At 41.1% G+C, this 18,749-nt stretch overlaps 1 protein-coding gene across 4 annotated transcripts in view; it reads right to left on the bottom strand.

Moving 5' to 3' along the window:
* The window catches only part of tns1a (tensin 1a), a 99,229-nt gene that overhangs the window by 11,404 nt on the left and 69,076 nt on the right, over positions 1–18,749 (bottom strand). For 2 of the 4 annotated variants that reach the window (XM_044344610.1, XM_044344608.1), the window contains exons 18-21: positions 4,229–5,914; positions 2,785–2,865; positions 2,350–2,513; positions 1,733–1,877 (exon numbers count right to left, since the gene is read on the bottom strand). In XM_044344610.1, coding sequence (XP_044200545.1) covers positions 1,733–1,877; positions 2,350–2,513; positions 2,785–2,865; positions 4,229–5,914 — 2,076 coding nt within the window. The remainder of the gene's footprint in view (positions 1–1,732; positions 1,878–2,349; positions 2,514–2,784; positions 2,866–4,228; positions 5,915–18,749) is intronic. The other 2 variants (XM_044344609.1, XM_044344611.1) reach the window with 2 other exon arrangements.

Below are 18,749 nucleotides of genomic sequence, written 5' to 3'. Positions count from 1 at the left end.
ATGACCTGACTGATATGAAGATTTATAATTGTAAATGATGTTTTCTTAAGAAACAAGGATTATTTTACAGCAGTAACGTTTCTTCCAGTAATTAATCAGAAATCTGAAGGGAAAACTGAACTCTCCCTTAACGAGGGAGCAAAAAAAAGTAGGCACCACTCAGTCTGGGGTGCTCACAAGCTGAAAAACTTATGATCATCTGGTCTGAAATAAAGTGAGCAGCTTTGCATTTTCACTTTGCCCCTGAACATCAAATGGTCATGGGACAGAGAGGGCCCACCCTATGCAAATACTTTGTGGGTCAAGAAGAAACAAAAACGGCAGCATATACATCGTCAAAACCCCTTTCGTGGCCTCAGTGTGCCGCAGGACTCTCCAGTTCTTCAACACAGAGGCAAGGTAACGATGAATCAGACCGTCACCAATATCTTGCTCCTGCTGAGCTTGTCTGCTACTTTTGGCAAGTATGTTTACATCAAGAAGGGAACGACCTGGCATGAAGCTCAGAAGTACTGCCGCCTGTTTCACACAGACCTGGCTCCTGTCAGTAATAGGTATGACACCTGGCGACTTCGCCAGCTCGCGGGTGACGTCAATTACTTCATCTGGATAGGGATGGAAAGGGATTCCACAGACAGTGAGAAATGGATGTGGTCAGGAGGTGGGAGTGTGTCCACATTTTTCTGGGCACAACGGCAGCCCAATAATTCGCCAAATGAAAACTACGGTGTGATTTATAAATATAAGTGGCACGATTCACTATCAAACTATATAGATCCCTTCTTCTGCTACAATGTGGTCGTGGTGAGGGAGAGAAAGACCTGGGAGGAAGCTTTAGAGTACTGCAGGGAGAACCACCGTGACCTGGCCAGCATAGCGTCGCAGACAGAGATGCTGCTGATCCAGAAAGAGTTGGGCAAAAATCTCACCACGGAGCACGTCTGGATCGGTTTGCATTTCTTCCCCGGGCACTGGCTGTGGGTTGACGGTCAGCCGTTGGAGTACGAGGCCTGGGGTGAGAAGGGCGAACCGTCATGTCCTAAAGTCAACCTGGAGTGTGGGGCCTTACAGGTGAAAGGAGGGACGCGGAATGAGACCAGTACAGGACCAGTCACTAATGATACAGTGGGAACAGAGGCGGCTCATGTCCATGATACAGGGAATCATGGACAAGATCTTTCAGGCGGAGATATTTCAGATGTGAAAGAAAGAGTGTGGGAAGCTCGTGACTGTGAGGAGAGACTCCATTTCCTTTGCTACTGAGAAATTCATTTGAAGTGCCTTTTATTTATTTTAGTTGGTATTTAATGGTTTATTAGCTAATTTGCTTTATTTAACCTTGGTATTTTTGGCTGTTTATTTGTATTTTGCTCTCTCAGGTTATGATTTTGCTTAATATTCTATAGTTTGCTCCTTTTTTTGAGTAAAATGATGTGTGTAACCCATGTAAGAATGATTTCATTTTGATGTCTGTTGTTTAAACTTTGTACAACTTAACTGTTAATGTACTAAGATAAGAAAAAAAAAAAGAAATACTCTAATTTAAATTAAACATTGAATAAAAAACCTTTTTTGTTTGTTTTTATAAAATTCTCATTATGTAATACTGTGTTTCCTGGCTTTCCTTTTCACTTTTTAAATAATTTCATTTAGAATTTGAAAAAAGACAAAAGAAATTAATACAGGTCAACAGTCAGAGTTTACAGGATTTGTGAGTGCCCCCTGAACCTACACATGTTGAAGTAAGGAGTCTGTGGCGACACGGGGAAGCTGGGGGTCGGGGGGGAATTCTCACCACCGCCTCCAAAAGTGGGACTGTTGGCAAACCCGTCCGTCTCATTGTCCTCAAACGCCTCCCGGTAGCTGTGCATGGGACCCTGGGAGAGGTGAGAGAGAGACACGCAGGGCCACAGAGGAATGTGAGAAGGTGTACAAGTCAAAATAAGTTTTTTTATGGGAAAATATGCACAAATCACAGAAAGATCTTGAGATTCTCACAAAATATGTGAATTTATATTGTAACTTTAATACCTAACCCAGTATGTCCTGCCTAGAGAAAGTTAGCTTTTTCATCTCTTTCTTCTCTTTGATATAAAGCTTCATAGACTTGCACTGGGAAACTTGAGCATGCTGTGTGCAGTTTACTGACATCATTTCTTGAGTATAGGAGTTAAAACATTTCAGGTACAAAATGAGATTTCCTCTGGTCACAAATAGAAAAATGTAGAAATAAAAATGGTTTCTCTTTCCAACACTAAACAAACATACAAACAAACAAGAAAACTGCACAGTGTGAGGGGTTCAATAGTATCTCATAATCTGGCTTGACCATGAGATTCATTGCCTCACCTCTCTTGGTCTTCCTCCCGGGTTGAGGGCCAGGTTGGTGGCGAAGTCTGGTGAATGACCCACCGGCCTGTTGTCATGGCTGCTCTGGTACTGACCCTCGCTGGTGGTCCGACGCCGGCCCGTCTCCTGTGTCACTTCCGGGGTCATTCCCCTGGAGCGAACCCCTGAAACACCCCAAAATATTCACTGTGTGGAACTCTCAAATCATGATTGCATTTGGTAAACTGTGCCTATTACAGTTAAAAGCTAAACAGTTAGGGAATAAAAAGAGCTGTGAGACAGAGTAAACAGAGCAGAAACAGGAATAGGTGAAAGGCCATGAAGAAATGAATCTTCAGAATTCATAAAATAACTTAAAAGGTGGTTATGAAGCAGTGAAAGAAAGATTCTACAAATGCTGGGAAGAAAATTAAAAGCGAGGGAAAGTGGACAAACCAGAGAAGGAATAGGAGCGATGGCGGTCAGATTGTTGCGGTGTAATGCTTTCACTGATGCCCCGAATACGAGCGTTGTACTCTGTTCCCGGGGAGGGAGGTCAGGGTGGTGGTGGATAGAGGGCAGGAAGAGGAAGGTGGAGGAAGAAGGTGAGAGAGGTGCAGAGGAAGAAGCAATGGTGGGAAGGGTTGTCCATACAGCAGAGTGAACAGCAGAGTGAACAGAAAAGGAGAAGGAAATAAAACAGAACAGGAATGACTCAAATGAAAGTGAACAAAAAATGTAGCTGCAATGGGAAATAATATTCAATAATGTAGTGTTGATGATTGTTTTATGTTTAAAATTGGTTAAAGTACACAGCAAAAACCTCTGGCCTCGACCTCTGGCAACCTCTAAAAGGAGGAATGTACAACTTTGCTCCACTGGGTGGCGCCTGAGAGCTTCCATAAGATTTCACATGAAGGTAAATATGAATGCAGACAATGCAGGGAAGCCGGAGCCTCCAAACTCTTGTCTATTCTTACTCTCATCCCATCTCCACTCTCACCAGCTCTGCTTTATTTCAGCTACAGAGCTAATTTTATGAGCACAGGTCACTCCTCTGGTGCGGCACCCCATGATGAATTTGTAACAGAAACTGCTGTAAGCTGCACTGCTCACGTGCTGTTTGGTGCTCCAGACTAAAGATGCTTCAAGCTGAAGTAAACTCTAAATGCAGTTTGGTCTTCAATCCAAGTGTGTGATAGAGTGATTGCGCCACATGTCGAAGTGTCTTCGAGAAAGACACTGAACTCAAAATTGCTTCCTATAGCCAGGCCAGTGTGTGTATGGAATTAAAAAGCTCTTTGTCCGTTAAGTGCAGTCTATTTACAATTCACTGATTTGCATTACTTTAACAGTGAATCTCATTTGAAACATGCTTGACATAATTCACCAAAATAAACACAAAATTTCTGCTTTTACTGTCAACATAACATTGTTGCCTGACAATGCAGCTGTATGCGGTGATCGGTGTGAAGGTCTCATTCTCATACAATAATAACATCAGTTGCTGAATATATCTTTACCCATAACCTATAGCTGTCTTCATTTGTGCTATTGTTGACTCATGTCTGCCATAAACCTCGAATTAACCTTGAACCTCTGTTGCACATCTAAATTACATCAGCTGTTCAAGATTAAAAATGTATTTCATTGGTAAAATTGATATGAAGTCATAGCTTGATGAATGAAAGAGCAGATCCCCCACGCCCCCCATTCAATTAATATCTTATTTGTACACTATCTCAGACATATTAGGCCACAAATATAAATACACAAAGCCTCTAATATGACACACAGGAAACACAGGAAATTGACTCACTAAGTTTGTCTATCACTTCTTTCCTCCCTTGTTCATTCAGTCATTCATTCACTCACTTCAGACAATAACACTAAGTCTTACCTGCGATGCGTTGAGCGACCAGGCCTTCCAAGTTTAGTGTCTCCTCTTCTGCATCTTGTTCTTTGGGCAAGGAGGAAGATGATGTATCCTTGGGCTGAGGCGTGAGAGTAGGGAGAGGAGAAGAGGAGGCACTGTAGCCTGGATAAGGGGATGAACCCTGCAGGTCTGGGGAGTATGAAACTCCGCTGCCCGGGTACGAGTTCACAGCTTTCGGTGGTGCCTGCTGGTTGAAATTAGGGGAGGAATCGGCAGGGTAATGGTGGGGTGCCTGACGTGTGTGGAGGTAGGGCTCAGGGGTGTGTGTTGGGGTGGTGTTTTGGTGTTGGTAGCCAGCGTTGGACCTCTGAGGAGAATAAACTGGAGACTCCATAACGGGGCTCTGGTTGGGCAATGCTGACACTCTTCCAGCCGGCCGCAGTGGCTGATGAAAGGTGTTGTTGACTGACCCGGAGTTGTTGTAGCCGTGGATGGCAGAGTCCGCTTGGTACGAGGGCCTTGCAAGGGTCTGGGAGAAGGGCACCTGTGATGAATTGAGGTTGTTTTCCCCAGGAGGTGCACTGTGGGACTTGGACATGTGGGAGTTGATCGGGTCCAGGTCGAGCATGAGCATGTTGAGTGCCTCAATGGACTGCTCGATGTCCCGCTGTGAAGCGGAGGTGGGGAAATGGGGCAAGCTATGGGTGGACTGAAGAGGAGGGCCAAATGGATCATCTGGGAGGCTATGCTGGTGCCATGTATTGAGTCCTCTTTGAACAGCCTCCCGACTACTGGTGCTCCTCTCAGGAGCCCTGGGCATCAGTTTAGGATTGGTCTCAGGGCTGCCAGGTGGCGGGTTCCCAAAGGACTGTGAGCGGTACATCCCTCCTCCGTTCTGGTAGTTGTTGTATCCCCCCTGTGGCGATGCAGAGTCTACACTCCGCTCTTGCATTGCCGTGGGCGTTCGTACTCCGTGCACAGGCATCTCACTCAGCTTTTCTCCAAGAACACCTCTTTCAAGGTAGGGCCCGTCGTTCTGCCCGCTGACGGGAGTCTCTGATTGATAGTAGAGGTCAGCCGGTGTTGCCCGGCCCTCTAGGGATGAGAGCGTGCCCAAACTGTCCACACTATTGCCCTCTTGGCTATTGGGTAGCTCGTCGTCAAGAATATCTGTTTCGCGCTCCTCTGTCGATGGGGCGCCAACAAGCCTGGTGTGGCCCCCGTTGACGTGTACCTGCGCCGGGACCAGATGTCGGACACCTCCTCCTGGACTGGTGGATGTGGACAGGTAAGCTTGCCGTTGAATAGTAGGTGCCTCTAGACCGCTCAGAAGCTGATCAAGTTCTCTCTTCTCCTGAGGGCTGAGTGGTGGGTGGCTCGCTGTTGGGTTGCTGTGGTTCACACCACCCTGCACAGACTGGCTGTGTTCATCAGTACGGTCAGTCTTGATGGATGCAGTAGAGTTGCCTGAGTCGCTGCTCACGGAGAGGGTGTGGTCGACGGCTGGAAGGGAGGCGTGCCCTGTTACAGGAAGTGTCTGGTCAGTGGTTTGGAGAGGGTGGGTGGAGTGCTGCAAAGGATTCTCTGCATTGGTCAAGGGGTTTTCATGGACTGGGAGGCCGTTGATGGTGACCACTCCCTCCAGGGAGTCTTTCTTGCGGACCCGGGCATATAGGCTTCCATCAAGTGGACCTTGGGTGTGAACAACATCTGAAAGAGAGAGACATGAACTGAAATTACTGAAACTTCTTCCATATTTTCATGCAGTTCCAAGCATGCACAGAATTAAATGGACAAGAAGGGACACATATTTTCCTTTTTTGTATTTCATTCTATTCCAGTACCATTTCAGTACATAAAGTCCTTGGTTGTACTTTAATTTCCATACTCTAAATACTAAAACTCAAATTTGCACCAAAAAATAATTATTGAAATATCCAAACTTAAAACAACTCCAATTAACATAAATTTATGAATTATGTAATTGTCTTGATGCATAGACTGGTTTCATTAGGTTTCACTGGCAAGTCATACTTGCATGAGACAGTATCATTCATAGCACAAGCACAGTGACCCCCCCACCCGCACCCATCTTTTTTGACCCAGAGGTTCAACATGTAGCCCAGCCACTAGTAACACAGCCCCTCAGGCTCTATTAATAGCAAGTTTGCAAGGCTAAAGCCACTGTCACGTTGCGTCACTGCAGGGCCACATGGTCTGACATGAACCAGGGCGGATCCTGTCCAGCACAGTGAAACAGCTGGTCTGTGTGAGCCAAAGGGAAGAGCTGTGCCAGTTTGAAAGCCCAGAGCTGGACTGGAAGAGGGCGAGCTGTTGTCCTCAAGTTGATTTCTGGCTGCTGAATCATGCTGGCAAAGTCAGACTGATAACATTCATGTTGCATGATGCTATTCTTTAACTGGAATGTAACATCATTAACATATGTACTGCAACAGCTTTTTATAATCTATTTTCTGGTGTATTTAGCTTCTTGCAAATAGGGCAGGGCATTATTCCATCTGAATTCAAAAACTGAAACAACATTCCTTTGGCTTGGCTATACTTCAGATGAAGAAACAGAAGTAAGTTTCGCTATGACAACTTTGAAAACAGCCTACTTGTATAAGCTTCAGAAAACAGTGGATGCCATGCAGCTATGTTTCTAAAAAAAAGCCTCATTTGAAAGTTGAAAACTTCTGTGCATCACTTCTTCCAGATGACACCAATTAAAATATTCATCATGGGCGTAAAAAAAAAAAAAAAAAAAACAGCAACAAAAAACCCCCATCTGTTTATAGTATTATAAGTGTGTAGAAAGTCATTTGACATTTCTTGGAGACACCAACTCATGTCAACACACTTGATTTAAAGGCAGTATTTCCAGTAATAGACAACTCAAATTGCTGTTTGGCTGCTATTTCAATGGCAACTTCAATTGATTTCCTCCTCTATAAGATTACGACAATAAAAATGTTTGTTTTTACATTTATAGTCCAAAAGAAAACATGATACAACTCATTTGTGGCACATGAACACATAAGCAAGTACAGTACTGGAATTTACACAGAGGGATATACATTATGTACTACAATTAAAGGCTAGTGCAAATTGTTACAGACCGCAATAAAACACAACAATGACACATGCAGCTTATTCTGTGGTAGCAGTTATGCTTACATGAAGAAAGTAATTCCCATATCCAGTATACATTTGCAAAGTGATACGCGACATATACATGACCACGGCTGGCTCATATGTGGGATGTTCCAAATTGAGCGACCCCCGGGGACAGATGGTGGATCACTCCGACCGCAGCTATTTCAAAACCCATGTCATCAACAACTCACAGGCACAGTAGCAACAAGAATGAGAGAGCAGGCAAGGAAGTTGTAAACACAGTTTGTTCCTGTGGTTGCTTTTAATGATAACAAAGGGATTAACGTTATTAGAATATATGACAAGGTTTACTGTAGTATTACATACATTTAATTTGGTGTTTGGTTTAATCTGCGTGAAATTAGACTTCAGTCAAAATCTCTACACAGAAAAGTTTTAGAAAAAAAAGTTGAATTTTAGAATTTAACATTGAATCCTGGATGTCAGATTTTTATATCTTTATATTATGTGATTTCCATCTCTAAAATGCTTAAAATCATAGTCACATCTCTATGTCAGAGTTTCAAACATCCTCCTTACCTGTAGGTCAACCCTCAGATTTTTAACTTCATTCTTCCAAAAAAAAAAACAACCAGAAAAGATTAAATATTTCCTCTTCCGTCAGTTAGTTTAAGTTAAAAAAGCCATATGTTGTCCACATTATAATCTATACATTAAGAGTCCTCCAGCAGGCTCTAAGTGACTGAACTTTCTGCCTCTGAGCTTCTCCTCTCACTCTCCCTGTCCTCTCTCTGATTCACGTCCTCTCATCACCCAGCATGCGCTTGAATGCAGCGAGGCGGAGCCGTTCCGCTGCTGCTGCCGAAAGGGGTGAGCTGGCACTCCGAGATGATCCATGACTGTTCCCGGCAACGGGGGAGGGACTCCACCACCACCACCACCTCCACCCTGCTGCCTGGGAAGCAACATCGTTTCACATGAACTACAACTCCCACGCCACATGTTCGTCGCTCTCCTGCCCTCTGACGTCATCAGGGGGGATCCCTTCACTCACTGTCACCCTCACCCTAGAGAATCTACAGTCTTCAGCTAGAAGTGAATTTAAGAATAAAGCTAATACATTGCAGGGAAAACTTAATAGCTAGATTTTTATTACTTATTACAGCATTATTTCAATACTTTTTAGGGAACTGTGGTTTACATTTTCCGCCAGCTGAGCTCTGATTTTCACTCCCTCTCTCTCACTGACCTTTTATAGAATAGGGAATGCCCTTGTTCTTGGTCATAAAAGATGATCTTTGAGTGCTCCGTGGCAAAAACGACTCAAGTTTGCCATGGATGACAGTTTTTCCAGCTGCTGGTTAACCCCATTAACCAGGGTTAAATCAGGTGAGCCGACACTGTCATTTGACAAAGTGGAGTAGGGAAACTAAAAATGAACAGAGCAACAGTTTTTTGGTAACAGTGCTCAAGATGTGGCATTGGGGGTCGTTATTATAAATGCATTACCAGGGAGTGTTTCAATATATTTTTGATTTGGTGGCTTACTTTTTTGCCTGCCGCTGCTGATGCTGCCTAAAAAAGTTTCCAGTGAATCACCGACCTAAAAGACCCACAAACGCCAACTTTAACTGATCTCCCAATACCCAGATTCAACACAGGCAACAGGCAGAATGTAAAAATTGGGTAAAAATAAGCTAAGTTTTTACCATTTATTGTAAAAAATACAATGTGACACTGACCAGTTTATTGCAGGGTCAAGACATCTGCTTTGAAAGGATGAAACCATCATTTCAGAAATAAATGTTGATTTGCTAATTTCTTTATGCATCAATATACTAAATGCAAAAAATATATATAAAATAAGAACTCGCTCAATGAGTTTCAAACAGTTCTGCTGATATTTTATAGGGGCTCTGTAAAATGCATGCCAATAGAATAAAGCAAAGACAAAAGACAGAGGAGTGACTGACTCACAGGTTGAGTATGAATGTTTCCGGAGTGAGTCTCACCTCGTTAAACACCGTCCTTGCTATTTTCTCTCACTCAGCATCAAGAGAGAAGAACCCTGAGAGTTTGGTGTAATCCTCTCAATTTAGAAAAGAACGGAAGTGCCAACAACAATGCTGGGCATGACAGAAACTTACTTAACAAGCCTCACAGGGTTTTGACCTCTACATTTGCCCGACTGTACGCTCAAGGTGTGTACATTTTTACATTTAAACAAATATTCTGTATATGTAAAGAAGAGGAGACACTTTATGTGTCAAAAGGGATCATTTTATTTGATACACTATATCTTCTTGACATGTTAAAGTTTTAGTATATTTTAGCCCATTATATTATGATATTTTTAATGAAAACTTCCAACCTTCAAGGGGGGCAAGTTTCATTTAAAGACACTAAGCAAATCAACTGCAAAGGCTTGAAAACTTGGAACCTTTTGTCGCCCTAAATTTATTTAGGTTGTATTATCGTTGAATGTTGAGTGCCTCGATGGACAGAGTAACTGAATGAATTTGATAGATCCTTTCCCTTAAAAAGCTAGTTGTTTATCAGTCGACTGTCAAATTCTGAATATTGGAGTCTTCTTGAACACACTAACAATGCAGACTTGTCAAAACAATCCCAGAAATAAATGGTAAGATGGTAATGGCTGCGTGGAAGAAGAAAAATCAGTCCAACAACTTATGGCTTTTAGAAAACAATCAGCAGTGATTTTAGGTTTGTAGAATTGTTATTTTATAAGCTAATGGCAATGACATACAATGCTGTTTTAGAGCCACCTAATTTACAGCATGGTCTAAACCAAATGTAAAGTGGAAAGTTGAACTTACACAAAGACTCTTTTGTGTTTGCAAGTGTTATATAGGTGAGGAATAAGATAAAATACCCATTTCTCCATATCCTCCATTTGATTTTGCATTTGATTTATGAACACGATGATGCCGTTATCATCCAACTATGATCTGAAGAATGGAGCTCCAGCCTGGGATTAAATCCAGACACCATGATTCTGAGTACCACAAACAACCAGCTCACCATCTGAATAGAACAAATAGTTTTCCTCTGGTGTCAATAAATAGCTGCAGCAGACCTCAAATTAGATCAGTTGAATCACCAAGGCTTGACTAAGACAAATATCTAACAATTTGTCCCCCGCTGTGGTAAATGACTGTAGCATGCCATTCATTGTACTTCAAAGGACAACTCATTTACATGTATGTAATATTCAATAAAATCCAATCAGGTTAAAGTAGTATTTACACACCTTTTTCAACTTTGAAATTATTTTTTAAACTTAAAGAATAAAAACTTAAACAAAACACTAATAAAGTTTAGCATCTACACTGGTCCTTTCAACAATTCACCATTATTGTTTCTCTCTCACACTCACACAAACCTACACCTGTCCGTTCTCTATAGTCTCTCATGTGACAGGTGCTTTCCTCTCTTGTGAAAGTGCCAGAGGCATTGCTCATACAGTGCTACACACACATAAACACACGCACGCACACACCACCTGCCTCTTGGCTGTATTCTCTTAAGTGTACACTTGAGTGTCTCATTGCCACATTGCAGCCTTGGAGGCCATTAAAAAGCCATTTTAACACCTGTGGCCAATGGTTTATTATAAATAGACAATGTGCTACAACTCCTGTTATCGCTGTATCAAATGGACCAGCTGGGATGTGAATTATATACTGTAGATATAGTTAGTACATTTGAGATTAACAAACACAGCCCATTTGTCAACAAAGCAATAAAGTGATGTGAACATGTGCAGTGGGCCATTTTTGGTGCTGGACACTGTCACTGGATGTTTTTCATCCACTTATACTTCAGATATTACTACCTGGCTTCTTGGCTCTGAAAAAAATAGTGTTAGTTTAGGGCTGAATAGGGGAAGTCAGAAGTGGGACAAGAATGATGACTCATCAGAATCTTTTAAAGTACAAGTTTTACCAACTAATTTTACTTTATCATTATAGTGGTTTATTTTATCTTAGTTTGACACAGGTGATTATACTCGCCTCGTTCACATATTGCATTCAATTGGTCTTGTTACAAAACCCTAATGTTTCCTGATTAAGAACTCCCTTACCAAAGAATCTATGCTGATATCCTAACGATCAATACAGGGGTTCCTCAGAGCTCTGTTCAAGGACGACCTCTGTTATCCCTTTATTTTAATATTTGTTCATCTTTAAAACATTTAAAGTATATTTCTATGCAGATGACACAATTTTATATGTGATATATGTGGTATTTTTTTTCAATTCTTGGCAATAAGTAATCTAAAAGCAGATTTTCAGGTCCTATAACTGGCTCTTATCGGTCTTTAAATTATATTAAATGAAAAACAGGGGGTGGTTAAGTTTGTGTTATCTATTGTGATCAGAAACTTGCTAATTCATGAAGAGAGTGATAGATCACCAAAGATATTCACAGAGATTTTTCATTGGGTGGATTTTTCCTTCAGATTCTCTTATCGGCCACTCTAGAAGTTTCCATCGGTGGTGGAAACTTAAATATGGGCTTGACACTCTTACAGGGGACAGGATGACCTTATAAAAAGAGCCAAACCCACTTTTACAAAAGAACACATATAAATATAGAACACATCTGACATTACAAGCATGAATAAACGGAACCATATGCTGGGCCTCTCACCTACTTAGAAGAGAGATCTGCAATTATAGTTTTATTGGTTATGGTGTATGATTTCATGTATGTTTATAAATGAATATACTGTATACATACACAAAGATCTACACTAAGAGCTACATAGAGTGGGAAGCTGCCCTGTGCTAGAAAGGTCTCTTCAGAGTTGGGAGCAGGTCTTTGGGTTAGAAGGGTGTGTTTTTGCGGAGGTAGAGTAGTAAAACTGTGAGGTTGGGAAAAATGAAGCATCCTGCGTAAGAAGGGACCAGGAAAACAAAGATGAGAGACACATTTGTTCTCCAAAGCTTGTTAAAGACAAACTTAATTTTGAAAGTTAAACTTTAAGGATCAGGATGAGTGGCTGGTGTTGTGCAAAAATATTCCTCCAAAAAAAAGCTATTCTCAGTATCAAGAAAAAATAAGGAAGATCATCCTGCTACTATCAAGAAATGGATACTTCATCAAAGATGATGCTTCAAACAAGCAAAGTTTAACTGGTAACGAGAAATGATCAAAGATTGTTCTATGAAACATCCAGTTTTTAGGATGAATTGCTCTTGCTGGCAACAAAGTTCATGCATTAATTACTCAAACCAGTTATTTAAGATAAAGAGTAGTTTTGTTTTTGACTGATTTTGAAGTGTTTAAAGTGTGTTCACTCCCATTAACTGTTGATTGCACAAACATCTGAGTAGGATTTTTGTCTTTGGAACAGATGAAGGTTTACATCATTGCACAATATTCCCATATAAACTTTTCTTGAATGTGTTATCTCAGCAAGAAAAATGTTCCATCTTATTTCCACATAGGCGCTCGTTCAAGTAAAACTCTAGAAACATATTGGCTTGTTTTATGTGGATTTGTTTTTTGTGTATGTGACCAAATTAACCAGAGTAAATTTGTCTTGTTGTAGATTTGTTTTTCAAAGATCTTAACTGACCCTTTCATCATGTGACACAAACTTCAGTTGGTTACTCGTGTACAATTATACACACTGACCTGCAGAGGCAGGCATGTACATGTACAAACATCTATGTGCACACACACACATACACACACACAGTGATGTCAGCAAGCCACTGGGTATCTCGCAGCAAGATGAGACATTCACCTTCACAGCTTTCATATCACTGTGACGACGGCCAGTCTGGATGCCAGCGGTGGGTGACTGGGTTTGACTGACAACTGACTGACTTGTCCTAAAGACCTGGTTATGTGTGTGTGTGTGTGAGACACACACACAGAGAGTCACTCCAAAATCCTTCTTTTTCTTAAAACCTAAAAAATGTAGTTAATTTATCTTATTGATTTGAGGGTGATCTTCTTGCATGCAGTGTGGAGATGAACCTTTTACTGCATTTCAAGATATTTCTTTCTTGCAAATTCCTGACAAAAATACAACTACATTGCAACCAACTATTTTACTTTTCTTACAAAAATACAACTTTAAGCTGCTTAAAGACCTTTAAATGGACATTTTTTTTACAGCAGAGTGTGAGAAAGGCAGAGAGACACCTTCATAAGAGATGATGTGACAGTCCATCAGTAAAAAAGGTGTCATGGTTGGTGTATCAGTGACTGGCACAAGGAAAACTGTCGCGGTTTTATATTTGCCATGTCTGCCTCTCGCTCCATCTATCACTCAGTGTCCAGCTGTCAGAGTTTGAAGTAATGTGACGTGACTGTATCAATGTCTGTCTCCAAGATTGCTTTCAGGGTGATGTCATCCATCCGACTGTCTGTCATTTGAGTTACTGTCATAAAAAGCTATCTGTCGTACTGTCTGTATATCTGACAGACAACCAGCGACACTCCACGTCTGATTCATGTCATCTTTATTTTTTTGCAAGAGAGAGCTGCAGATTGGGATCTGTAGATGAGTTTTTAGAGGATTTTTGGCTTGATTAATGAGCCATATTTACTTGCTACATGTAAATGAAGCTAAAATTACTTTAAGTCCTATAAGGATGACGGGGGAAATATTAGTATATTAGTGATGACAAACACAAATCATTATTGAAGTAATGTGCATTTACGTCAAGCAAAATACTCTCGTTCTTTGTTCATAACATTTGAGGTTAAAGGCATCTTAAGGAGTTTTTGACCACTAGTAGTGCTATGGAGCAATGTTTTCATGAGTGGGTTCCCATTTTGTTTGTATTGTGCACACACACAAGGATTGTGCAAGGTTGTGCAATAACAGATTTCCTCCCATTGGTTTCCACGAACTGACAGTTGATGGTGGTAACGTGCAAATAAGCTTGTAAACATTGCACAATTTTAAATTTTCCAAAAAGCGGTTTTAACGTTTAATGAGGAAATATCTTTTCTTCGTTTACAAGAAAACTCCACATGACATCTTTAAATCTAACCACTGAGACAATTTCTTTATTTTATTTCAACTTTTTAAAATGTCTTGCAGATATATTTGCAGATTTTTTTGTGAGTGCACCAAGACACATTATGCCTGCTCCCACATGCTACTCCCAAATTTGATTATAGTTGAAATGGTTAACGCCCTTTTGATGAGATAAGGCACCTTCTTTACTCCTCAGGGGCAACAATCTGTAGGAGCACCAACTGTGCAAATATACAAACCACTTCATCATCATGGCATTAAGTAAAGCTTTGCCATTACATGTTTGAGTCAAAGGACCAGAATATTGTAACAAAATATTGCTAACAGCAGTTTCAGGCCAAAAATATCAGTTTCCAATGGCTGATCATATTCACCATCTTTCTATATGAGAAATATTACACTGCCAGTATGTCATGATGTTGCCTCAGTGGACCAATAGGATTACATTAGGTTAAATTGCTGGTCTGCATGTCTGCCTCTGTAAGTCTGGCTGACTACTGACTGGCGGTTGGTTGTCTGTGCATCTGTCTGATTCATGAGGCTCAGTAGCTATCATAAAAGTGCATGGGCCTACCGTCTACATGGATGCCAGTTTGTCATCTCTCCTTGTGAGAGCTTCGGGGTGCCATGTTAAACTCTCAGAGACAGAAACCTTGTACCTACTGTAAGTGCTGTACTTCTTCTGCGTGTATTGATACCATACAGCTTTTAAACAGCGAAAAAAGGATCATACAAATCAACAAAACGCAGAAAGCAGCTGTACTGTATGTCAACCTCAGGTAAACTTATTTAATTTTCAGAAAAAAATAGTGGAAATAAAGACACACCATAGAAAAAGACAGAGAGAAAGCAAGACACGGACCTTAAAGACAGAAAGAGAGAGGGAGAGAAAGCCATATGGAGACATCTATGCAGACAGTAGGAGAAAGGAGGAATTAAGAGATGACGACAGGCTCAGCAGGGTTTCCAGAGCTGGGATTTGAACCTGCTACTACAGCTCACCGCGCTGTCAGCAAGAGGTCTAACTAGAAGCATTATGTGCACTTGCAAGACACACACAGGGTGCTTTTAAAACACATGACTGCTCTCCATTTCTGCAGATTTAGTACGCTTCAGAAAATTTGAATTTTTTAAGTCAAAACACTATTGCAAGTTGTTTGAACGGCATGATTAATGTTTTATATAAGCATATGGCAAAGTTATGAATGTGTCTTTAAGGTCAAGGAGGCCATGAAGTCACAAACTCACAATTATTTCAATAAGAGCTGCAACATATTTACTTCAACAAAACAGTAAAACAAATAATGATCTTATTTAAAAATGCTCTAAATCTGTAAAGCAAATATTTTGTCAGACATTGCCAAAAGTCACCTGCTATCTAGTTATTTGTGCCATGAGACGCCACTTCACTTCACTTCACTTCACTTCACTTCACTTCACTTCACTTCACATCACTCGAACAGAAACCTGCCTTGCCGCGCCCACAAAACATACCCAAATATGTAAAATATATGCATATAAACAAAAAAAAAGTTGTATGTTTTCAAATACTGACTCCAGAACACTTTGTACAACAAACCCTACAGTACATACACTATATCTCAGTCCATGCTCTCTGGAACTCCCATGTACTGTAGTTACTAACCAAGGTCCTTAATAGTTTTGGTGTACCCAAATTGCAGCCCGCTCATAAAATGTTCCACACACAAATTGCTCGCTCCATGAGTCACTTTATCATATAGGTGCCAAACACACAGGATGCAACCATGTTGACATGGAAACGCAATAAACAGACAAACAGACTCTCATGTCTATGGAACCAGTGGACACAAGTTTGTACTCTTGTCATTTTGTCTGGCCAAAAGAGAGAGGAAATGGCATTTAAAGAGGATAAAACTTGCATAAATTTGACAAGAAACATTCGTCAAACGTTGCAAAAATAACTACTTTTGCTGATCTTTTTTTCGTGATTTGATAATATTTGAATTCACAGACTGTAACAGACAGTAACACATGACCATTTGAACTTGACAGAGCTTTCTAACTTGTAAAGAAAGTTGCTGGTTGTAGTTCTAAGGCCTTAAAGTACTACTCACCAATGCTGTTCAGCTACTCTCCTCTCCTCGATTTTACTTCATTCCTTATTTTCTCCTTCTGTTTCCTCTCTTCTTCATTCAAACTTCATTAATGTACAAAAAAAATGGCTTTATTTGCTGCTGGAAAACTGCAAAAGTCTGGTCTTCTCTGCCTCTTTTGGACTCTCTGTGCCTGTCTCTCTATCTCTGTCTCTCTGTCCGTCTCTATCCAGCTATTCCAGACATGTTTCAGGGCTCGGCCCCAGCCAAATATGGGAGGAGGGCGGTAAACAAGGAAGACAGCCTGCGCTGTCACTGGGCCTGCTGCCCTACTGTACACCACACACACACACTGGAACGCACATACACTCTTTCTCTTTGATTCTCAATCTTTGTTGTTTTATGCCACACAGCAGTCTCAGTTTGCGCCATAAAACCATCCGTCACATATCCTGCTAAATCGGATGTTGCACTAATGCTACTCTCTTAAAATAAACAGTTTTCCTATGTTAAAACGATACACACGTCATCTTTAAAAAGAATTTTTTCATGCAGTAGCTCTATGGCTACTGGGCTGCTCTGTGGCCCAAACGGTGGCCTTCTGACTGGTTTGACCTCGGGGTCGACAGCTGCCAGACCACAGGGCTATTAGTGGAGCAAAGGCAAGCCGACAAAAACAAGGTGCACTGCACAAACACATGCCATATAAAAACCTGCAAAAGACCCTACACACACGTTAAAAACACTGCTGCACAAATACTTTTACACAGATTCTTATCCCAATGGATGAGCACGTGCTCCACGCCGCTACGCCAACAGCTGCTTAAGTGCAACACTCATCACAAATACCTGCTGTTAAAAGAAAACTAAGGACGCCTCTCCTCACGTTCCCCAACGAGTGCGTGCATCAGTATGAAATACACACATCTAAGCTTCCTAATCCGGCAGACCCTTTTAAGACACCTATCTTTCGCTGAGCCCTTTCAACTGGATTTCCAAGGTCGCTGTTAAAAATGGCGTCAGGAGGACTTAAGGCGAGCCCCAGATGCATTCAGACATCAACGCCCGAGGATGAAATATTCGTTTAACACCCGGACAAATAAACAAGTCTGGATTCTTCAAATGGCACCTGATGAGTGATTAGTGTTCACTGTACTGCGGCGTGTAAAAATAGTCTATTCTGTCATGTGAGGATCTGTGTGTGGTCACCTGGGTTTTCCAGCTCAAATGTGTATTTTACACTTAATTAACATTCTCACAGTACATTTCTTTCCTCCCCTAATGACACCAAAACAGACCTTCAGTAATCATAGAAGTTTTTAAAACAGTTTCCTTTAACCTCTTTTCGGTTACTTGTCATCTCATTGTTGCGTTGTCCAAAAAAAAAAAAAAAAAAAAGCAAGACCTGCTTTATTCTTTGTCCTTGTAAAAGCAGACGCTGATTCTCACGTCCAAGTGTAAGACCGAACGCTGCAATTAGAGAAATGAATAAACTGGCTGAGAGGCTGAGTGGCTGAGTGCTGTGAACACTGCCGCCCATTCAATCAGGATCAAACTTGCAATCCTGGCAATTCCCACTGACCTTCTTGCAACACAGCAATTACCACAACGGTTCTCTGGGGGAAGTTCATAAGAATTAAATAGGTCTTGTGAAGCCATAAAGAAAATCTCATATATATAAAGTGGATGCAGCAGCACAATGGCTGCCAACTCCTGACTCAACTGAGGGGTGAGTGCGTCCTCCTGTTTGTGCAGGTTTCTCAGATTAACAGCAGTAATCATGACTGTCATCATCACTAAGAGGGTCCAAGGGACTCTACGAGACTGTCAGTTATCCTAAGTGTCTCTTAACAACTCTGAGACTGGATGTTTTATGATATTATCCACTTGTGATGTTCAGTGTATTCCAGAAATACACTGCTTTTTTTGGTTTGTCTGCTTCTCTCTGATTAGATTTTTCATCATTTTTCTCATTCGCAAACTGGCCAAACAACCACAAGTATTGAGGAATATTATTATAAGAATAGCTGAACATAAGGAAAGTAAGAATAGGGATGGAAAGAGAAACGCTGTAGGCTGTTTTCTCAAATTACTAAAATGCCAAGAGTCTTGTGTCTCATCATACAAGTATTTGTTGTTGTGAGCCTGTAAACCCATTGTAACACTGTGGTATCACTATACAAATAAACTTGACTTTGTGATGTTGCTGTCAGTGGAAAAAAATGGGCTTTCTGTAGCTTCTGCAATGGATTTCTCTCTTTTGTGCAAAAGAAGCCTTTATTCTTTACACTTACTTATTCTATACATTAGCACCTAAAAATGTAATTCT

This window comes from Thunnus albacares, chromosome 24 (genome assembly GCF_914725855.1).
Source record: "Thunnus albacares chromosome 24, fThuAlb1.1, whole genome shotgun sequence".
In the NCBI taxonomy this organism is placed as follows: Eukaryota; Metazoa; Chordata; class Actinopteri; order Scombriformes; family Scombridae; genus Thunnus; species Thunnus albacares.
This window is presented reverse-complemented; position numbering and strand designations above follow the sequence as displayed.